The following is a 24,262-nucleotide window of genomic DNA, read 5'->3' on the forward strand; positions in this document are numbered from 1 at the left end:
TCCCACTACGAATAGGGAGCGAGCACGATTGCAAAGTTAGACCGTAAGACCCTCACTAGCTCGAGCATAAGATAGCCATGTAAGATTATCTATTGCTTATATAAATGTAACTTGCATATTTGATTGCCATTTCCATATCTCGGTGCCCTACACCTTCTGCTGGATGCACAAGACGTTTCACGTGCCCCACTGAGGCTGCGTACCTGATGGATCCCACCCGATTTTTTTTTTTATTACTAGGCCTCAAGATTGTCATGTGTTGCTCCCTTTTCTTTCTAGTGTTTCCGCTGCGCTAATTCCGTTTCTTTGTGGCTCCCTTGCTATAGTATATGTTGCGTGTGAACATGAATCGCTCTTCAATCCTTCACACTTGAATGTTTCTAACCTTCTTTCGGGTCGCTGGTTTTTGTGGCCCTGCTATGTAACCTTGTGTCGGCTGTGGTTCTACCGATGTCGAATTGTTGTCGTTGTTTTCGTGCTGTTAGCTGCACGGTTTCTTTTGCATAATGTTTGTGTTCTTCGTGTGTTTTGTTTTAATATTGTACATGCAAACTGTCTCTGTATATCGTACCTGTTGAGGTACTGTCCCCACTCCCCACACTGTAATGCCGATGAGGCACTGTGGGTTATAAAGGAAAGCCGGCGGATCCCATGCCCTGTGGGAATTGATCTTATGTGAAAAAGTGTGCGGAGAGCCCACCAAGTTAACGAAACGGCCATGAGAGCACCAAACCGGCTATTTCATGACCTACATGTCATGTCACGACCGATCATTTGTGTTCATAATACACTCTTGTTCATACTATGCCATTTCTGGTACATACCAATGATGTAGACGGCTGCTTCACAATCTACATGACATTCGTGTCATGACCTATCATTTATATTTGTCATGCACTCTTGTCACGTTATGCCAATTTTGGTACATACCAAGTTAACGAAACGACCATGAGTGTTCCAAGACGTAGGTAGGTAGGTACTGTTGAAGGGGCAAACGTTCATCAAGCAATGAATAAATGAACAAATGAACAGTGCGAGCTTTTTAATGCAGACACGATGACTTGGTTCCCGGCCCCCGGTTGTAGCAGCAGCAGCAGCAGCGCTTCCTGCGGCGGCGCCCGGTGACCGGCGGCGGGGCCAAGAAATCGAGCATCAGCACCACGAGACATGCTGGGCACCGAGCAGCGCCACGACGCGGCGGCAGCGGTGGTGCCCTCGCCGGGCCTCAACATGGAGCACGGCTTCCTCAGGAAGATCGAGGAGAACCAGATCCAGCGGCACTACCAGGTCTCTCGGCATTGACACGTGTATAGACTGTTGACGGCACCGCCATTTTGCGATCACAGTGCCGTCTTTTGTCCGGCGCCATCCTGGTATATGTGGCATCACACTAGACAGCGTACGGTGAACGTACTGTTGACGATGAGTGGCAAGATGTCGCGCTTGAGTCATCTGATATCGCAGAAATTCCAGGCACAATGCATTAGAATTGCACTAATTCACTATTAAACTGCTACCTTTCCTAGCTGTTGCTGGGAGAAAATAGAATCCGCACATACCAGTGCCAGGAGGAGTGGCGTGGGGTGCTGGTTCGAGGCTGTGTTCCTCCTCGCTGAGAAAACGGTCTATATGTGCTGCTGCTTGCAGAAAGCAAAACGTCGAGGACCGAGTTGAAACTATTCATTCAGTATGTTCTGTGTAAACGTCAAATAAAAATTTTTCACTTTTTCGTAAGATTCTGCCTGATCAGAAGAGCTTTTGTTGAATTCTAGACTACCATGCTGCTTCTGCGTAGGCAGGAAAGTTAGCGTTAGCGAGGAATATGCCGAGTGCTGCATGAAAAGGAGCATGAGGCATGCAGTGGAATATTCCAGCGAAACCACTGGCTCGCCCTCCTGCCGAAATTTCACGTTTCGCGTTAGGTTCAGTTTAATGCCACGTTCACATGCATCATACTTGCCTGCTTCGTCAACAATTAATGCAAACTGCGCATCGTCTACTGCAATGCCACTCAACAAATGTTGGTTTTGCAGATGATTATGGTGACTTTTGTTGGCATTCTCTTCAAAACAGGGCGGTGACAAATAGTCGCATAGCACATGCTCACATAGCAGCCTGGCATATTTGGCTATCTGTATGGTATACAACACCAACCGTCCCCACAGCGTTTTTTGTGTGGCGTTGGCAGATGACAACAGTGGTGCCCTGTGCGAAACTTTGGCTCGAGTGAACCGGTGGTTTATCCTGGTGTCGCACATTCTCTGCATTCAAGCGACCACACCAGCCACCTCACTATAGTGGCGTATTCATGAACATATGTTACTGTATGTAGAACAGTGATGCACCAAAACAGGTTGTTTATCTGGAACTGTAGCCTCTGAAAGCAGTTCAAAGCCTTTTTTTGTTCTGCAACAATAATTGTCGCCTGCCTCGCTAGTGTTTCCTTTCTTGAAAACTCGATGCTTGCTACTTTCCTGTCGAGAATGCTGTGCCATGCTGATAACGTGCATGCTGTTCGTGACCTGGAAGTACCAGGCTTGCAGCGTTAAACAAAGGAAATGTGAGCAAGGCAGATGATTATTGTTGTGGGACATGATACGCCCCAAAGGGTGCAAACTTTAAGAGTGTATGCGCAGATTTGAGCTAAAGAAACAGTACTCTTAAAGAAAATGTACACCTTTTGGGGCTTATCTTGTCCCACAATAATAATCATCTGTCTTTTCCGCATTTTCTTTCTTTAACGCTCCAAGCTCGGTGCTTCCAGGTCACGTACAACTTGTGCGTTATCAGCGTGACACAGCATTCTCGACAGGAAAGTAGCGAGCGCACCTTTTCTCGAGGAAAATCTCTCTGCATCCCGGTCGCTGATATAGGTAAAGGTGTAAACAAAAGTAATTAGTCCCGAATGTGGGTAATGGCTATGCCCTCCTGCTCTTCGTGATAAAGTTTCGGTGCTTATAATTAGTTTGCTCATTTATAACCAAAACTTGTTAGACGTCTTTCACGCAGTTTAACAGATGGAGAAAGCGATGCAACCTCCTGCAGGTACTGTGGGCCCTACAGCGTTTATTTGCCGATAAATAATGACTTCAACTATAGTAAACTGCTCACGTTCTTTGTATGGATATACTATGTCGTCACTCACTGCATAACAAGCTAATGTTGTTGTGAGACTTCACTGGGGGTGTTATTCATTGTTCTGTCAGGCTCTTCACCCATTACTGTATTTGACAGCTCGGGTTGAGAGTTTTCATATTGGTTACTTGGAGAAGTGCAGGTAACACAGTACTAAACCATGGTATGCGTCTAATGGAAAGTAAGTCATCATACCTTGCTGGTGAAGCAGCGCACTGACATGGACACAGTGAAGACAAACAGGAAAAGACGACACTTGCTGCACTCGCAACTATTTTATTTCCGAACACATCCTTCATGTTTAATACCTGCGCACCCTCAGGCGTCAAAGAAAATCAAGGCAAGATTAAAGGCATTTTTTAAAAATCATTTGCCCGCGCATACTCGGGCGTCAAAAATATGGCACCTATCTATCATGGTGTGCAATCCTATCGTAATTTGGTTGGGGAAACCAGGATCAGCTAACCAGGGAAATAATCGAAGCCTTTCATATTCATAAGAGGGGAGAGGGTTGTATCAGTCAGCCATCTGTACATCTAAGCAATGGTGAGGTTGCCTTTTTGGGAGTACACTAAAAAGAAGAAAAATTTTTTTAAATAGAAATGGTTGTTAGGGTTGCAACAAATTATGATAGGGTTGCACACCATGATAGATAGGTGCCATATTTTTGACGCCCGAGTATGCGCGGGCAAATGATTTAAAAAAAATGCCTTTAATCTTGCCTTGATTTTCTTTGACGCCTGAGGGTGCGCAGGTATATAAATATGAAGGATGTGTTCTGAAATAAAATAGTCGCAAGTGCAGCGAGTGTCGTCTTTTCCTGTTTGTCTTCACTGTGTCCATGTCAGTGCGCTGCTTCACCAGTAAGGTATGATGATCACTCACCAACTAGCCCAACTTTCCACTTTATGGAAAGTAAGTGTTTCTGACTCTCGCGCAGTTTTGTTACTCGTGAGTGTTGGAGAATGCTTAGGGTTGCGCGTCTAGAGAGTGTTACGAGTAGAGGATTGCAAGGCCACCTGCAGCTCGGCCACAAATGCATTGTTTCACTACCTGGTGTCCGCAGCCTTGTCCTAAAGCAGCTGCACGAATGTTGTGTAGTTCTTTTTAAAAAATAATAAAGCTGTCGTATTTTATTCTTAGAAACTCTTGTGAAAGTTGCCAAACTGCGATTACATCACAGCTTTTCGCAATACTGTGAAGTCGTGCGCGCGACGAGTCATTTACTTTGCCAATTGGCGCCTGAGTTTGCTTTCATAATTTTGGAGTGGTCGTTAATGCATACTCTTGAAACATTGCGGGAACATATATGGGGCATTAGGAGTGAACGTAGTCTAGTTAAACAGCATGTGGACATTGAATTTTGATGGCCCCATGATCATTTTTCATAGGCAGTTGGAAGACCCCCAGCTGTGGCTGTTTTCTCATTCCCAGCCTTTGCGGGCATCCGTTCAGTGCCGATCGTCACAGTGTGACTCAAACAGCTAGGGCGTCTGAGGCGTAAAAGTGCCACCAACGTGAATCGAAAGACACGGCACTGTTGCGGCTCGAGGTGGCGTGAGGGCAAGGAATCCACCAAGCCCATCGACGAATACGTCCAGTTGTAGGAATGAAGGAAAAAAGGGTTTATTTTACCTTAGTTGCACGGCTCCAGTTAGGGAAATTCGCTCCATTTAGGAGCAAGTTAAACATCGGAGTTCACATCAGGACACGTCGGCGCCACTGCACGAAAAGTCCCTGCTTTTAATAATGTCGTCTTCCCTAGGCGACTCGACTAGGGAATCTGATGACTGTATCGCAGCCAATCACAATCGTCCCATCAGTTGCGATACCACGACCCATGCTATCGCAATGCTCCGCTGCACCCCACCTCCGAAGCATCTTCCCCCCTTCCGATGGTATGAAATATGTGGCCGGATAGCACCTTGGTAATCCAAGGTCGGTGCCGTTTCTTCGGTATCGTTTGATGTTGGCCCCTTTTCATCATTAGCTCAGGCTATCAGGTAGTGGTGGTGGTGGGGGGAGGGTTGCCTTTTGTGGACCCGTCAGTGGTTGGTGTCAATGCTGCATTCAATTCTTGGTAGGCGCTGATGCATTGGTGGAGGTTGCCTCGTGGCAAACGTCTAATAACGTCTTTAGCCATGTTGCACAGTCGGCAGTCTGCTTATGTCGCATCTTTCCGACAGGATTAAAGTTACCTTTTTTTGTGCCAATGATATGGATTGCCGCACCGTGCTTTTGCCCTGTCCATGCCATGAAGTTCGTATGGCATGGTGTGTGTCATTACATTCGGCGAGTCTGGCACATTGGTTGAGTGAAGATTATCACTTGAAGTGTTAAATACTTGATTAACGAGTCTAATGGAGGCCAATATATACATTCACGCATAAATGTTTTCGGAATACACATCCGCGACAAAAAATGTCGAAGCGGCTGCGTTCGCCCTTGCATTGGACTTCCACTGGATACTTCTCCGCAAGACCGCGACATTGCTCACCTCCATTACAACCTGAGAACTGAATAAATTCTTTCGCTAAATGCGTATTCTGAAATTTACTACTGTTTTTGTGCATGATCTAGTGAAGTTGTAGCAACATGGTCGCATAACGTGAACGAGCAGCAACTCGTACATATATCATGAACGTTTGATGCCGGCATAATCTTCACACTCTTGTAGGCGAGAGACAGCAGTTGCGTTTGAGAATTTGTTTGTGTGATAATCAACTTCTCGCGCATGTTGTGGCATGGAATTTCATTCTGGTGGACGCTCAACTTTTTCCATTTTCAGATGTGTTACTTTTTGATCTGCTGGTGTGCCGGCGTACTTGATTCGTGACTGCATGACTGCATGCATCACGGCAGGTGTGTTTTGTTCTTAATTCTCTATTGCCGTGTATTGTAAACCAGAAGCTGTGTATCCGCAACAGAGCACCATTGCGTGTTTGAAAACGCGCGTGCTTTAAGGGGCGCACATTTAGCCGACACTTTCGTTGTCATGTGTCCTGTCTGTTAATGTCCTGTATGTATTTTGCTCTTAATCGTGGGCAGCTTAAGGAGGACGCGATGAAGCGAACTGAGACTGCCAAACTGGCGCGCCGAGTCGGCCTGCCCAACAAATCGACCAAGCCGACCATCGAGATTTACCGGCCTCCCGGTGAGTCACCAAATTGTTTATTTGTTTATTCGAAACGAAGGCAGAAAAAGACGATCGACATCGTAGCGGGTGATCCTTTTCTCAGTTCAATATTACACTCGACACTGAAAAGTCACAGATACGATAGTTTGAACAGTGCGAAGTGGCATCACACACTCGCATTGCTCCTGTAAGCGCTGGTGTGTGGTTGTTACCTGGCGTGCAATTCTGGCAGATTTTGCACACAGCTCAAAAGTAGGCAAACGCCAAGTCATTATGGCAGTAATAGTGTGAGCGATTTATTTAGAGAATCCAGCAATACAATATTTGGCAGGAGTGTCCAATTTAATCTACGGTGTACCATTTGGGGACGGGGTCAAAGAGGGGTATGTATGTAGAATGTATGCTCGGTGTATGAAATAACGTTGGCTCTGGGAAGCGGTGTCCTCAAAATATTACCCTCTCTTTTTCTTTTATCTCTGACAATCCGCCACCTCTTGGCCGTCTTCTGTCCTATCTGGATGCCTTCCGTACCTTATGGCTGTGGAACCTCAGGTGTGAGGGTTTCTGGTGAGAAGTTATGCCTCTTTACTCTTTTTCTCTTTTGCAACTAACAACGCACTCACGTGACCACTGCGGTGAGCTACTGTACTTTGGGCAACGAAAACAAATAGCTGCACACCTGTGCAAATAGTTGACAGAGAATACTTCCTTCTTCTTGTTCCGCATCATCAATAGTTGCTGATCCTTTAATTTCTGAGCCCTGAGAAGACGGTGAACGGCGACTTGAGCGCCTTTATGCTCGCTCTAATCATAATTTTGCTGTATATGCTCCAGGAGCATACACAGGAACATTATCGCATGTAATATTTGGCAAGCACTGTAGGGCGCGTAGCCACGGAACCGTTGGCCTCCGTGGTCTTCGTTGTGGTGGGTTGCTCTGCACTAGAAATCTCGGAGCCGATGTCGTGGCTGACTATGCTAATTTGTGCTGCACTTTGCTGCAAGATATGTTCGTGGTAAAACGCTCGCCTCTGGATATGGAACACCGATTCGTCATAACTTCTGCATCTCCATTTCTTGCGCGCAGCTCAACGGTATTTAGTGCTCACTTCTTTCATCTCTTTCAGAGCTGATGTATTCCTTTTTTCGTTGCGCAACTACACTAGTTCACTGCACATGCTCACATTGCTCAGGTCACAAGAATGTCTGCGTGGTTTCTTGTTTCGACAAAACCTCTCTGTAATATAGGGCTATCACTTCATTCGTGGGAGTTCTACTTACAATGTCCAATCTGGGTTCCCACTGAGTTTCATTTTCGAGACCAGTAGCAGTCATCGAGGAATATGGATTAGTGTTAGCTAGTTGGCTACATACAGCATAGACGCATAACACGGCATTGTGCTGCTTGTGTGCTTATGTCGTACAAAGATTCACTGTGGAATAACCAGTCTGCCAGGAAGGTAATCAAATTATGCATGAAGCATCGTTTGCTTTATACCGGGGAAGAGATAGAGTAAGTACAGGGTTATGGGATTTCAGATTTAATATAACAGGCGAATGCCAAAGCTATACGCATGATGCAGTGTGCTGGCCTGGGGGGTACGAAGATCAGAATTTTCCATGCACATCGTTACAATTCAATACACAAAACCAGCCGATAATCCCAATAGAGGAAGCAGTAAAATGTGGGCAATATTTTGCTCAGTGCTGTTGCTCTCCAGGTAGATGAGTTCGCACACGACTGAAAAACAATGGTAGTCATTTCGTTCCACCATTTTACCTGGTTTAAATGTGCGCCTGAGGTGACAGTACAAGGTCGTACTCTTAGGCCAAATACTTTATCGGTATTTAAGCACTTGTGCAGCAGCCGAAGTTATGGATTTAGGTTGAAAATTTTCATACTGGTCAATTTCCTTTTTTTTTCTTTTCTCACGAAGTAAAAACCTATTGTTCTTATAATTGCACTGAATTCTCCTCGTGTATTTTTTCTCAGTAAATGAACAACCCTTCACAGTTCACGCATTATCTTCTCGAGTGCCGTGTGTACACGCTGCTGTATTGATTCGCTGTCTAGCGGAGAAAATACATTAGTTTGAAACACGTGGCGTCTGCTGCTTTTCAGCATCCGCCGATAATCTGGCAGTTCACCGCTGTTCGTCCTTTTTTGTTATTCGTCACTTTGGGTAACACCAGCATTGTCGGGGCGCCCATCATAGAAAAAAAAAAAAAACTTCGAGGAATCTTTTGCCACGTAGTCAAGTCAATCTTAAAGTGCGACCAATCGGTCGCCGCTTCGGCCGTCCTTATTTTGAGGCAACCAGCGCAAATTATTGTGACTTATTCCCATTCGACAGTGGGCGCATAGAAAAAAAAATTCGCTCACGAAACAGTGGCATCTCTAGCAAATGGCGCAAACAAGCGCACAGATCCCGCGCACTAGATAGCTGTATTAGCAACTGTACAGTTGTTCACACTTTTGTCTATACCGCCGCGATGCAAAGAAATAGATCTCTGCGTTGCTGTTCAGCTTGAGAGACAGTGCTTGCGACCAGTGGAAGCCACATGCGGTACGGGGAGCAACAGCTTAGTGGCTATTGGCGTAGCACTGCTGGTGAGCTCGAGGAGCATACACATGCTCCTTCTGTTGTGGGTTCGATCGCAGCAGCGGTGGCTGCATATCTATGCGGGCAAAGGGCCAAAATGGTCGTGCACTTAGATTTAGGTGTACATTATTAACCTATCACTACCAATGTACTGGACATCTTATTCTAAAGCCAAGTACTCCTGAATGAAAAGTTGTGAGACATTAAAATGGCGCGTCTTCCTCAGCCGGACCACAGTGGACTTCGCTACCAAAGTAAGATGCCATATCTCGCTGAAGTGGCTGTTAAAAAAATTGGCTTTCACCGTTTTTCCACATTTGCAGACACTTCTTGTGAAGCCAAGTACGTCTTGCGAAAGTTTCGAGACATTCAAATCGTGCATGTTTATCAGCTTGAATCATTGCTTATACCCTATTTCTTGAGGAACGCACCATATGTCGCCTTAGGCTGTTAAAAATGTCGACGTTAAAGAAGACAAGGCTGACGTACTTGGTGGTTCAAACGATTTCATGATTTAGTGTCGATTATAACTCTATTCTCTGTCTTTCTCATGTTTGATTTCGACTCATTTCAAATCTAATTTGTGTCGCATATTACGTCGACCGTGGACTCTTTAGTGTCAGCACTTGGAGGAACGTTCATTTTCGACCGAGAGGCCAGGTGGGCCAATCCTGGAGATAGCCGGCTATGGTGCAGCATGGCTGATTTCTCGCTATATTGGCGCTAGTTATGTGCATACCATTAATTTTACCTACTCAACGACTAATTTCTGCTGCTTGACGGCACCGCATAAGCCGCCTTCCAAGCACAAATGCCTCGCGCAAGCCCCGCTTTGTCTAAATGAACGGCCTTGATTTTCCAAAAGTGTTTTGTACAGCGGCTTTTCCGCAACATATCTGTCTATGGCGATTCACCCTTTACAGGGGTATAGTGCAATGTTTATTTTCGACTATATTGGCGCTATAATTACGCCTATACCATTAATTTTACCTTACCTGCGACTAATTATTGCTTGTCTCGTTGAGATCTGCATTTTGATACATCTTGCGACTCGCTACGATGCTCTGGAGGTGCCAAAGGGCCGTTATTTTTGTTGATGTGGTTACATTAAGATACCCAGATCCCAGGTACGCCCACCCATGTGAAGTTGGCTTGGAAGACCTTGTCTTTCTGTAGTAAAGAGGTTAAAGAACCCCAGGTGGTCAAAATTATTTCCTAGTCATCCACTACGGCGTGTATCAATAATCAATTCATGGTTTTGGCACGTAAAACCTTAGAATTTCTAAGGGCGTCCCGGAAACGCAGTATTTGTCCCAGTACCTTCAGCTGCCGTACAGTGGCGTAGCTAAGTCGTCTGGCACCTAGGGCCCATAGGTCTTCTGTCCCCCCCCCCCCCCCCCCCCCCGGATGTACTCGAGGAAGGTGACGATATCAACAATTTCCAGGTGTCTTCAGACGACCCCCCGCCCCTACTGGCCCCTTGCAACCCCCTCCTCCCATATCATTGTTTTCATTGCTCTGCCACCAATAGCTCGAAGGCTGAAGTGTGGACAACCATATGTTGCATTGGAGGTGTTCACAATAATTTGGTGGCAGATTTTAACAAAAAATAAATTCAGTTGAAAACATAAACAGCAATAAAGTACAAATAAACAGTTGCCCAAGCTATGGTTGAGAAAGCGCTGGATTTTGCAACATTCTTCTTTTTTTCTTTTTTTGTAGTAGGCAGGTGTGTTGCATGAATTCTGCACGTAAACATGATCCATCTGCAAACAAAATAGCATATGTTGGATAAAAGTGCTAGGGCTAACATAAGAACAGCCACTTTATTCCATCTTGTTTTCATGGAGTGGTCGCTGCATGTTAATGCTTCAATGGGTGCATGCACTGCATTTCTCCAGCAACTAACATTATATGCGCTTAGGTCACATGCTGCATGAAGCACTATGGCTGAGCATGAGAAAAAAATGGCGCCATGAAAAACGTTTTTTGGTTATGAAATGAACAAATTGCCGTTCATGTAATTTTCACACTATACGGAGAGAGAGAGACCTATTATAATAGGAAAGGCTGATAGGCTGGCCTGAATGAGCTCTCACCTGCTACTCCGTGTTGGAGAAGCGAAATTGGACTAAAAATTAGAGATGATGAGGAATAAAATGGATTATGCACTTTAATTCTGCATGCATAAAATGTCGGAACTTAGTTCACCTATTGCAATATCACAATAGCGGAAAACTTATCTAAGCTCTTTAGTTAAAGTGTTTTGTAAGTCTGTGGTATTAAAAACGGTAGGGGAAAAAAATACATGCAGAATTTGCTGTGGGAGTTATCTAAATGATGCGTAACCACTTGCTACTAATCATCTGCTGTTTCGTCGTCGTATGCTGCTCTGTGTGGCATAATTGCGAGAAACCGCAACATAATCGTGAAACGGAGAAGCACAGTTGCAACGCCGAAATGATGACTGAGACCAGCAGCGTGAGATGAAGAGGCAAGTAGTAGCAATGTTCACTTAATTGTGTTATATGATGGCGCAATTGGGGGATGCCGCTGCTTCGTGGAAGATGAGCACTGGCCGATCCGTGCTGTAGTATGTGACGTTATTGAACAGCGTCACATCTGGTAGATCTCGTACGTAGACATGGTTGATGACGCTGCCTCCTCTCGATGCGAACCATTATCAATCGTGATCAACCGTACTCTGGCAGCAGCTGTGTATGGCGCGGCTGCGCTGGCTCTGTCTTGAAAGCGACCTGCGATGGCGACCGTGCGCCGAGTGCTGATAGCTTCATGTGCGCTCTGTTCTTGCCGCTTAGTTTGCATTCAAGCAAAAGGCAGCACAAAGGTCAATTCGCGCGTTGCTTCGGGCCCTCTCTTGAAAGCGATCATCTTACGTGATGGATGCACGGAGGCACGTCAGATGAGTTTCCTCGTTGGGTAGGCATAGAAATTTCATGCATTACAAAAAAAAAGTTGCAGCTGGCTGATTCCTCCCGTAATCTGCTTAACAAAGCTATTTGTGCCCGAGCAGATACGTAATAGTTCAGCAACTAGTTCTGAGACAAAGAGAAATCTGTGCTAACTTTAGTATTTTGCGAACAGTTTTTCCTTTGGGACCACTGCCCGCATATATGATGTGTTATATTGAAATGTTTTGCTAAGAAATTGAATTGAAGTGAAACATTGCGCAATTGTATTGGGCTTGACAAACTCATTTTTCAGAAAGGATGGCCGCGCAAAAAAATAAAGCTTAACATAAAAAGGAAATCAAACTGTCATTCACTCGAGAGCTGCACGAGCAACACATGAAGTCATACGAGCTTCTCTGAGAGAAAACTTCCCAATTCAAGAAAAGATCGTCTTTGTCCTGGGCCTTTTGACATCTTCTAGCGGTTCTGACGAGCTCAGACAGTAGAGCGACTCCTCCAGAAAGGCACTGGTCCTGTGTTATATTCCCAAACCAGGCTGAATTTTTCAAGTGTGAAGCACTATTTGTGTGAAACCGATACGCATTTTTTTTGTAGCTTCGTGCTACTGTCGGGTGTACGACAATTTACTAGGCCTGTACGAATATAAGTTTTTTGGTTCAAAGCGAAGTTGAAGCATCTAGTAATTAGTATTGAATAATTTCGAAGCGAATAGTTAGAATAGTAGTGGGTTTTGCATAAGACCTTGACATAAGAGCCAGATGTTGACAGATATAAGAAAAGTCGGTTGTTTGCTTGTAAAAATGGAAATGAAGCTGGGACGAGGTAAAACTATTCGTCTGTTTTTATTCCAAATCTGCCATTAACGCTCTTTGATTGACCGAAATGGTTCGGACAGCCCACATGGGTGGGCCCGAAAGGAAAGGAAGATATTAAAGAGGATAAGAGAAAGTTCTGGTGTTGATTTCGCCGACATAGAAAACATTCCTAGCGCTGTTCCCCAAATGGTCGCTCAGAACAAAATTTATTGGCTTGGTTAACAAGGCTCGATCTGTAGGATGATGTCGGTCATAAAAGAGAGAAAAAAAAATGTTCTGCGCGACTTTCTTCGGCTTACGCTTGCGTGTAACATCCACAGCGACTGTAAGAACAAATTAGGTGAGCCAATATCATGATCTCATGATTCATCAACCTCCTCGTACCAGAACCAGTTTGTAGAAAGAACTATTGTAGTAAATTGTGTAAACTTTGACGCTTGCCGACGTTTTATGATTTCCAAAGTTTGGAACTTCATGTAACACACGAAAAACAAAAAAACGATGGCTGGAAATGTCCTTATGGCAGATGTCAGAAGTCGAAAGGCTACATGGAAGCGTGAATTTCTGCAAAACCAAGTGAAAATGTGCAAAAGCGAAGGAAAAGGAGTAATATGCTCTTGGTCATGTTAATGCGAATTGTAATGTGAGGCTCTTGCACGATGCACTATTGCGCAAAACCAGAGCAATCGTTGGGCACGTGATGTGCAGACCTGCCTCAGTCGAGCGAAGACGTGGCTCCTCCTCCAAGCAACAGTAGCCACCACCACCACCATCACCAACATCACCACCACCACCAGGCGGCGCTCATGAATGGCACCAATGGCATCGGAGCGCCCTCTCAGCAGCAACCTGCTGCGCCCAGGGCGGTGCACTTCCAGGTGGGTGCCCTTGCACGTGTGGCCGTAGAATACCACGACTGAAACACGTCTGGCTGGGAGGAGAAGAAACAACGGCACTAGAATGAGGCAAACACTGTACCAGAAAAAAATTGGCACTACGTAATGCAAAACATTGTCGTTTTGTAGTGGAAGGGCACTCGTGAACTGTGGTAACTTTGTGAAGCTAAACATGCTCCGCATGCTGCTAAGATTAAATGTTTACCTAAATTCATTGCATTGTTCCAGATGATAGTTGTACGCAATTTTATGTTGTTAGAGTATGTACAATATGATACCTATATAAACTTGACACAATTACTCAATCTCCATCGGTTCAGCTCATTGCGGTTTCGACTGTCTTTTTACCGGTGACGTCACTGGTGACTTCAGTGGTGGACTGAGCGGTTAGGGCGGAGCAATTAGATCCAATGTGCATCATTGCTGACGTGAACACACACTTGCGAAAGAACTCAACTGCGATATGCTTAGAATCTGAGAGCAGATATGTCAAGCAATAAGTGATTGCACATGGATGCTCTGCTGGGTCTGAAGGCCACATTGAGCGCTATCTGGGAGTTTATAACAGCTGTGTGCTCCAAATGCAATCATAGGTCACTGTTTGAGATGCTGTGTTAGACTGCATGTACTGCCTTTGGGTCTGTCCACGAAAACACTTTGGTACCCGGCAGGAAAAACCGGTCTACATGTGACGAGAATGCCTCGCATTAAAGGTTGCCGCTGGCCAAGGGTGATGCCATTTTGAATCGATTCGTATAGCACCTTGTTTTTACTGCTAACAAAAGTTACGTGCTCAAAATTGGATGAACATGCCCTCTCATCTGTCTCTTCGCAACAGTCATCACTTGTGCCCTTTGTTGAGGATCGTCACTTTAAACGCGCACCGATACAGGAGTGGAGCCTCCCACAGGATTTGCAGAATGATGCGCAGGAGTCGAAGAAGAGACCAATGACACACCCTGGACAACTTGGCGGAACGTAGAACGTGTGGAGAGGTGAAGGGTATGGCGAGGGTGGGTGTGATGCAGCACCCTGCAGGATCCGATGTGCAGCTTTCGCCTGACAAGAAATGGAACAGTCGTAGAAAACTGAAAAGAATCGATGGTTGGCGATTCAGCACCTTGAATGTGACCGCCCAGAGGACTTTCTTTGCGAGAGCTTCCTGTACCTAAGGGAGTTGGCAAGTACCGTCGGGTGAATAAAATGCTCACATTGTCTGCATACTTACTGCGAGTTTCAAGCTTTCTTACGTGTTATGGGAATAGGTATTGCTGGATTTCGTGGTCTTTATTTTCTTACTAACAGATAAAAAAAAAGCTACCCCTGTGGCAGATAATGTTATTCTGCCTCAAGAGCCCCTCTTAGCATACATGCTGCACACGTCAGCATTACAAAGCACGTGATACAGAGTTTAGAAACTCGCCCATTGGGAGCAGCTAGTGGGCGGCATGTATGGGCATGGCCACTACGTCATTTTATATGAAAGATGCGTATATGTGACTTGCCAGATGCCCCTAAATCGGTCTCGGTGTGCGTGCATGCAAAAGCAACTCTGTAAGTGTTTTTGAAAGCTAGCTTCTCCACAGTTAGAGGTTATTTGGGGAAAAGCCACCTACACTAATTCCTTTTGCTGTCGCCGGCATAATTATTCAGATTGTTTTGCGTGCCATGCGGAACCGCATGTTTTACAGTGACAACTGTAAGCCTCGTTATAGATGTAATGACTTATTGTACCATGAAGCCTGCCAGCACCCAGTGTGCACGTTCTTGCGTTGGCACACTGAATAGCTGTAGGTAATTGCACTTTTCATTTTACTCTAATCAACTCTGCCTATTGTCCAAAACGCTTCACCTCAGTACATTTCTGTGTTGCGGTGAATCTTATTAAAACACCTTTGTTATAATGGAACCACTTTTCCCATATGGTGGAGCCGCTTTTGTATGCTTAGCCGTAGTCCAAATTTGTCTTGCCGTAAAGCGTTCTTCAGAAATGGTGTTGCAATACTGGCAATGCGTATAGTAATGTAATATAGACCCTTCACTGTGGTGCACAACCTAATCAGTCTTGCTTTGGCATACGCAGGTTCCGCCCGTGGTGCTTTCCTCACTGCCGTCGTCGACAAAGGACCCGCCGGTGGTTGGCAAGAGCTCGCTGCGGCGCTCCAAGAGCTTCTCGCACGATGAGCCGGTGCCCGCGAACGCCTCCTTTCCCGCCGAGTACCAGGGCCTTGTCAAGAAGGCGCTGCACGGTGAGTCCCACATTTGCACACACCGCTCGCATTTCTGTCTGCCGAGTGCAGTCAGGTGGCTTCATAAGCAGCCATGCTCTGCAGACAAGCTTCCACCAAAGGGCAGCTAAACAAGGTTGGCATGGAAGATCAGGCTAGTTGGCATTCCATTATTTGTTGCAAGCTTGCATGGCCTAAAGTATAGTAATATTTACAACATTAGGCAGGGGCGAGCGCTTGTCTCTGTGTGATGTCTACCTGTGCGTTGTTCGCGCCATTCACCCACGTAGCTTTGGTGATGGCAAAAGCCTCACCCCCTGGCAGTGCTGCTAACCTTGGGGAAGTTTGTCTAAGTTTGGAGATTACAGGTCTTGTTTAGGGATATGGGGAATGTTGTCGAAATGTAGGGAAATTTTGTGCTAAAACGCAACCACTGCTGCGGCGACACGACGACCGATCAATAAGTGGAACCGCTACTGTGAAGGTCATATTTTGATTTCACTAACCTTAAATTATCTCCGCATTACCATGCGAAGTATGACTTTTGATTGTACAGCAGTGCAGAGAAAGCATCTTGCCGAGCAAATGACAGGGTGGAAATGTGCTGGGCTCATTAACGAAGCACTGCTCCTGTTGCCGCTGGGCTGTCAATTTCTGTGCACATTGAAGGAAATATTGATCTGTGGCTGGCAAAACAAATTTATTCTTCAACACTAGACAAAGGTGCTGATGCACCTGTATACTAAAATTTGCCAGGAACAGTCCATAGGCCAAACAACCTTGACAGAAGTCGCAATAGTGGTGTGTTTGGGCTAGTTCTGACATGGAGCAAAGGATACATTAGTCTGCTTATCTGCATGCTTCACTGCAAATGACATCTACGTGCAGTTGTGCTGCTCCAGTTACGTGGCATGCAAGAAAAAATTACTGCACATCTTTTGCATTGGTGCTGTGAAGTAGCACACTGTCCTGATACTGGTTCACTCTGTTATAGAGGTGCGGTGCTAATGTACCATACTATTATTGCAAAAAGGTTCATCGTAAATCTTGTTTTGCATGTATAGCAAAGTATAAATCTGCTGACATATGCTTCTGTGAATATGGCTGCAAGTGCAGCCGTGTTGTTAGCTTAAAACTGTGACATCATATTTGGGTTGATCTGGGAACTGGCCATCCTGTATATGCAATGCCTCATGACCTCGAGCGTACCGGAATCTTGGAAGAACGCCAACATTATCTAACCACTAAGATTTGAAAAATTATAGACAGATCAGCATACTGTGTGTTGCCTACAAAGTATTTACTAAGGTAATCGCAAATAGTCAGGAACACCTTAGACTTCTGTCAACCAAAAGACCAGGCAGGATTTCGTAAAGGCTACTCAACAATAGACCATATTCACACTATCAATCAGGTAATAGAGAAATGTGCGGAACATAACCGACCCTTCTATATAGCTTTCGTTGATTACAAGAAAGCGTTTGATTCAGTCGAAACCTCAGCAGTCATAGAGGCATTACGGACTCAGGGTGTAGACGAGCTGTATGTAACAATACTGAAAGATATCTATAGCGGCTCCACAGCCGCTGTAGTCCTCCACAAAGAAAGCAACACAATCCCAATAAAGAAAGGCTTCAGGCTGGGAGATACGATCTCTCCAATGCTATTCACAGCGTGTTTACAGGAGGTATTCAGAGACCTAGATTGGGAAAAATTGGGGATAAGAGTTAATGAAGAATACCTTAATAATTTGTGATTCGCTGATGATATTGCCTTACTTAGTAACTCAGAGGACCAATTGCAATGCATGCTCACTGACCTGCAGAGGCAAAGCAAAAGAGTGGGTCTAAAAATTAATCTGCAGAAAACTAAAGTAATGCTTAACAGTCTCGGAAGGGAACAGCAGTTTACAATAGGTAGCGAGGCACTGGAAGTGGTAAGGGAATACATCGACCTAGGACAGGTAGTGACCGCAGATTCAGATCATGAGACTGAAATAATCGGAAGAATAAGAATGGGCTGGGGTGCGTTTGGCAGGCATGCTCAGATCATGAACCGCAGGTTGCCATTATTCCTCAAAAGAAAAGTGTATAACAGCTGTGTCTTACCAGTACTCGCCTACGGGGCAGAAACCTGGAGGTGTACGAAAAGGCTTCTACTTAAATTGAGGATGACGCAACGAGCTATGGAAAGAAGAATGATGGGCATAACGTTAAGGGATAAGGAATGAGCAGATTGGGTGAGGGAACAAACGCGAGTTAATGACATCTTAGTTGAAATCAAGGAAAAGAAATGGTAATGGGCAGGCCATGTAATCAGGAGGGAAGATAACCGGTGGTCATTAAGGGTTACGGACTGGATTCCAAGAGAATGGAAAAGTAGCAGGGGGCGGCAGAAAGTTAGGTGGGTGGATGAGATTAAGAAGTCTGCAGGGACAACATGGCCGCAATTAGCAGATGACCGGGGTAGTTGAAGTATGGGAGGGGCTTTTGCCCTGCGGTGGGCGTAGCCAGGCTGATGATGATGATGTTGATGATTTGGGTTGAGTGCAGTAACATTTTATTTATATATTTGAAATAGATCCAAGCAATAAATTTTAGCACGAAATTCTTGCAGTCTATTTGCATAGCAAAATAATTTCTCGTCAGAAGCCATATGACAAACTGGACAATGGCTTCTTGAGAAATCTAGGGAATTTTTTATCGAACTTAGGGGAAATCTGTCTTCAGAGGTTGGCAGCACTGCCTCATGGTCACATTTCAGCCCCTTGTCTGATGACCAATGCCCATACAACAGTTCCCGAAATTTCTTTTGTTTTCTTGTGATTGTTCAAGGGAAATGTCTTATCATCAGCCTCTATTTTTAATGTCCGTTTAATGTCTGCATTTGGAAACAAGATAAAGCCGAAAAAGGAAGAACCCTAGTTTTGAGCATGCCATAATGAAGGGCGCTGGATTAATTTTGACTACCTGAGAGTCTTTAACCTGCATCTAAGTGTAAACACATGTGCTTCACCTCGCCTGTATTTTTCCAACCTGAGAGCTATTGTTTATTGCTTTTTTTTCTCACGTGAACTTTTCTGGCTAATATCTCAGTTTTAGACCTGTTATCTCTGATATCTTGATGAAGGTTTGGCAACATCATAGGTCTGAAGTTGACTTACATTAAAGGCACTCTAGCTATTGCAGAAGTTTTTTACATTCAGGATAAAAGTATGTCACATATAAAAACATTCAAGTGTTAATGGGAAAAAATATTAGGATCTTTTTTAACAAAATTTGTTAATGTTGACTAGTATTGCCAAATTTGAGTGTCTTTAGAATGAGACAGTCATTAATAATTGCTAAGTTTCGCGGCAATGTCGCCAAAATTGTCGAGTGAATATTAAAGAACGCAGGAAGCTGGATTCAGCCATTAACTCTTTCGTTACCACAAGAAAATGGTAGTTTCTTTAGAGGTCTCGGAAAAAAATTATTTACCACTACAAACGATATTCCAGCACACATTTCAGCATAGTATATTGTATGTAATGAAATGCTCTTTCCGAAAACATACTTTGCCAAACTAAAAAATTGATTAGGTAAAACATAAAAATTCTAGAAAGCACCATTTTGGCTGCCAGTTGATAAAAACAACAATAAAAGACATGATATGTACGAACACATTAATATCAAAAGAAATTCAGAATATAAATTTCAAAGGTAAATAACCCAGGAATAGCGTCTGAAAAAGTAAATGCTCAGTACACTGCTGTTCTTCGGATGCAAAAGAAGAAACTAAGACCAGTTCATCGCTCATGCCATGCGGTGGAGCAGTTCCTGAATTTTGTGAAGCGTACGTGCACTCCACACTTTTCCCACAAAACCCCTGTTTGGTTTTTGTTCATCTTTGCGGGCCCTGTAACACATATTGCAGTTCCATCTTTTCGGTATTTTCTGAGGCTGGTCCGATGAGAAGTCCAAGGAACATACTTCACCAGTTCATGTAGAGTCATGCACCTCTTCTGGGACTGATCGCTCCCAGCGTAGCTGGGCAACTACAAGATTATGCATCCGACAAGATTATGCATCCAAGAATAACAGTTAGAATTTTTTCATATTGTCCTTATCACCTCTGAAGAGAAGAGTAGAAACAATTCTCCTGCCGTTCTAAACTGTCTTGCGCTGATACATAATGCTGGGCCGAGATGTGCTACAGGTGGCGTGTACGGAAGTTTCTTTGTTGCCGATGGCAGCAGGTCATAACCAAGCGAAGTATGCACCCTGAAGATAATCAGTAGAGCTCTCAGGTCGTGCAAAAAGATCAGCAGATAAGCGCACACAAGGAAGGAGACCGCTCAAGGCCATAAAGGAAACTCGCCGGTGAACAGCTGCAGCTGTCCCATGCTGACTCAGAACATCGTTGCCTTCAGAGCTTGAATCGGCTTCAGAATCTTCAGAATCATAACTCTTGTCCTCATATTAAATTGAAGTGTGGGTGCAGCATTGTTTCGAGCACAACGCTTTTCTCGTGACGCAGCCACGCAGGGTGATGCCATGGGAGTGAGTTTACGCAGTGGCAATGCGAGCTTACACACTGGACACCTGCAGCACCCCTTGCCTGGATTTTACGAGAGAACTGAAACCGAAACTCTTTGAAACTGGTTCGAAAATGCAGGTCCACATGTTGGACATGCGACAGACTTTCAGGAATACGCTTTGCCAGAATAAAACGACTCGGACTCCAAACGTAAGCTCGCTAGTGAACGGCTGGCGTTATTTTCGGTTAATTATCGCTGTGCAGCACTGTCGGACGGCAAAGCCGGCGATATGCTTCTTGACTTGCTGGGGGTCATTTGATTACAAAATTTTGATGCTAATGCGGCGTAATCCTGAGCGGCATGATTTTTTCTCGAGCGCAGCAGAAAGTGACAGCCATGCCTCTTTTCGCTACGACACACACACATAAGTTCGTAAAAAGGTCCATCAAAATCACAACATTGCTGGAGTGCGAAAATTTAAACTGATTCTGAAAGTTCAGGGCCTGTACTAACTACTGGATGGCCTTAAGTGGCTAAGAAACAGCTCCAACATGTGGAAATCGGCGATCTAAAGCATTAATCACCCGTGATCGATTTGATTAGGTGTGGTAACAAAAGAATTAACATGACGTAATGCATCTACTGAAACATTTTACATTCATCGAGCATCTGTGCAGACGTAGAATGAACAGCAGAAATACTGGCAAGGCGTAGAAGGTTCCTATAATGGAATATACTTACTGGCAAGGCGTAGAAGGTTCCTATAATGGAATATATTTAGAAAATAATAGATGGTGACAGCTGGAATTCTGCATTTACATCCAAACTGTAATGTTACAAACCCAGCACTGTTCAAAGAAACACAAGTAACCTGATTTTACCAGCATGAATAGGCACTCGGTCGATGTTATGCCTGCAAATCTAGTTTTTATCGCTCATGAAAGGAGGAAAGAATTCTGTGACCAATGCTTTGCTCACGTTGTTCAGACTGATAACGACCACCTACATGATGTTTGCACAGGTAATTTACTGCATTGCTGTCCATTGTTCCACCTGAAAGCTCTCCGCTGTATTGATTTGTCTGAAAGCTGTGGGAAACAGAAGCAGTGCATTTAAGTTGACATGAACAAGCTCAGCTGTTCTGACATGTACACGATTCGACTGTTCAACTCTCCTATTATTTCCCTGCAGTGTTCGAATTCTTATCACAAAACTTATTGCAATAAGTTTTGGTAATGTAATTTGCGGTTACATATGTGAACGGCCACCAATTGAATGTATTTAGTGAAAGTGCAGCACTCGCAGTGTTAAAGCCTGTTATGTAATAGGTTTTATAACAAATAAAAAAAGAAACATAAATTGTATGAGTACAATGTGAACATTGTTTGGCTCGGTGCAATCAATTGCAGCATGTGGCCTCTGTTAATTCGCGCTAGCAGGAGTAAACTTCAGAAGAGGTAATAGGGTGAGTGAGAGCTGAGAACAGCATTGCTTCATCATGGTGACTGAGCCAATGCACTGTATGGTCAATTTCAGCCACCTGCTTGTAGCTTTTACAATGAAGTGCATTCTACAAAGGCATTTGCTAAATAGCTTTCGTAACTTGATATTTGCTAAAATGTGACCAATTGTTCTGTCATGATGCTAAAAAAAGTCGCCAGTTGCTGAATAGTAATTTTTGTTGCTTAGTCAAGCAAAAAGAAATATGAAATGGCAACACTAACGTTGACTAATGAGAAGCTCTTCCTTTTCTTTCTAGAATTATGCAAAGAATCTTGTCATCAATGATAACTTGGTAACTTTCATTAATTTTTTGTTGCTAGTTGCCAAATATCTTGTGTAATAATTTGTTGTAAAAAAAATGTCAAATGTGTAAAAGTGTTCATGGCACATGCATTTCAGTATTGCGCATTGGAATTTTGAGCACAATAATAAACACACTCATGCATTTTGAGTTCTTGTAATAAATACAAGCTCAGCATATTGTTAGCTGGGTGCATGAGTTTGTCTAAGTGTTAGTGAGATTTTACAATTTATTGCTTTCCTAATTTCCATGTGAAAGTTGGCAGAATAGGGGAAGAAATGTTACGGAAAAATAAAGACTGGATGAAAATTGTCAAGAGAGGGAAGCCTCAGCCTGGAGCGAATATTTTAATGAGGGGACTTCATAAACATGACCAAGACAAGTGCCCTTGTTCAAAAGTTGGCTGCGGACTCAGCCATTCTTTGTTCACCCTTTGTTGATTCTAACAGATTAGCGCACCGATTGCTTATCATTATTGTGATCATCATCATCATCGTAATGAGACAACTTACATAACCTGCATGACGAAGGCCTCTCCAAAAGATCTTCAGTTTCTGGTGTTCTGTGCCGACTGAACTAATCCTGTCTTCGCAGTTTTTCAGTGGGCTTATCACTGGATCTAATCTGCTGCTTCTACTGCTTCCCATGCTTTTCTCAGGTTATCTCTGAACTGCATATGCTATACTGTGTCTGCACAACTCCACCTTGTGTAACATTTTGCCAGCTGTCTGTGCACCTATCACATGCTCAGCGTGTTCCTGATGACCATGCCCCTGTTCTCTTCCCAGACCCGAACACATTGAGCTCCCACCAGCTGATGGAACTGGTGCGGGCAATCTGCCAGAGGGCCACTGAAGGCATCCAGAATGCTGAGCCATCGGCTCAGCTGTGCCTCTCCATTATTGCGGTAACTGATCACATGACTTCTCTGCTCTACACTACCTGGAGTCTGGTGCCAGCATGCAAGTTTTATGGTTACAAGCAAAACTCAGTGCTAAGACGAGAGACAACTAAAGTGCATGACATGGGTGTTCTCTTATAACAGAATTTTTAGTCAGGTGGACCCAGAGTTTATGAACTAGAGATGGGCAAAACGGCTCCCTTCAGTGAGTGGCTCGGAACGGCTCAACTCACTGGAGTGAACTGGTTCATTTGAACGTCTCACTGGTTCACTTAAATCTGTAACCTGTAACCTGTGTTATGCCATGCGGTGCCTCTGCCCTGTCTTGGTCGCTTTTCTTTTCATGCTGGCTCATTCTCCCCCCACACCCTGCCGCATGTACCTTTCGTTTTTTTTCTTGAGTGCACATGCGATACCGGCAATCATGCCATCATGCGGCAGGAAAACAAAACAAAAAGGAAGTCGCATTACCGCACAACACATCATTGGCCTCGTTTTATTGACATGCTAATGATACAGGCTCAGATAATGCACAGAAGTGGATGACATGGGCGACATTTTCATCACTGCGCTAATTAGCACGAATAAAGACCAGGACGTAAACTGTACATTCATCTGTTGTCTTTAAAGACATGGAAGAATTTGTCTTTGAAGTGTTCTTGCACCAGCGCACAATGCGTGATCGGTGAGAGTAGTGAGACAACGTCTGAACAGCAGCAGGCAATGAACAGCACCATCCTTTGCTAATTAAGGCTTCTTCTCCCTTCGGTTGCATCGGGTGCCACACTGTAGGATGCGCACAAAACCAAAGGGACTGCTGCGCACACAACGAGCGAGTACGAGTAGCGGGAGTCTGCCCACACTGGCCGCCACTCGTCGGCAAGAAAACGAAACCAAGCAAAAGACCCGGCTCTGACAGAATGGTTCAGCACGACTCACTGAACGAGTACCAGCTTCCTCTCTCCAAAATAACTGCTGCTCACTTTTTCTGAACCATGGCTCACTCGTTATTTAAAAAAAGTGGCTCGAAAGACAGCCGACTGTGAAGGGGTGGTTGCGATTCTTTGGAGGTAGTGTGGGAGGGCAGTTGCTTTCTTGCACCACTAATAGAAGGCACGGAAGTGGCATAGAGCAGAAGACCCGGCTCTGATGACACGGTTCGGCAGGGCTCACTAAACGAGCGGCTCATTGAATGAGAGCGAACTGGCTTCCTCTCTCCAAAAGAACCACCACTCCCTTTTACTGAACCACAACTCATTTGTTCTTTAAAAAGAGCAGCTCATAAGATCTGG

At 44.5% G+C, this 24,262-nt stretch overlaps 1 protein-coding gene across 2 annotated transcripts in view; it reads left to right on the plus strand.

Moving 5' to 3' along the window:
* Positions 1-1,032: 1,032 nt before the first annotated feature.
* LOC140219775 (uncharacterized) overlaps positions 1,033-24,262 on the plus strand; it is a 38,311-nt gene continuing 15,081 nt past the window's right edge. Inside the window, exons 1-6 of one of the 2 annotated variants that reach the window (XM_072289591.1) lie at positions 1,033-1,287; positions 6,184-6,289; positions 6,824-6,838; positions 13,331-13,500; positions 15,602-15,767; positions 22,858-22,976. In XM_072289591.1, the coding sequence (XP_072145692.1) occupies positions 1,168-1,287; positions 6,184-6,289; positions 6,824-6,838; positions 13,331-13,500; positions 15,602-15,767; positions 22,858-22,976 (696 nt within the window). In that variant the 5' untranslated portion in view covers positions 1,033-1,167. The remainder of the gene's footprint in view (positions 1,288-6,183; positions 6,290-6,823; positions 6,839-13,330; positions 13,501-15,601; positions 15,768-22,857; positions 22,977-24,262) is intronic. The other variant, XM_072289592.1, reaches the window with a different exon arrangement.

This window comes from Dermacentor andersoni, chromosome 8, assembly GCF_023375885.2.
Source record: "Dermacentor andersoni chromosome 8, qqDerAnde1_hic_scaffold, whole genome shotgun sequence".
Classification (NCBI taxonomy): Eukaryota; Metazoa; Arthropoda; class Arachnida; order Ixodida; family Ixodidae; genus Dermacentor; species Dermacentor andersoni.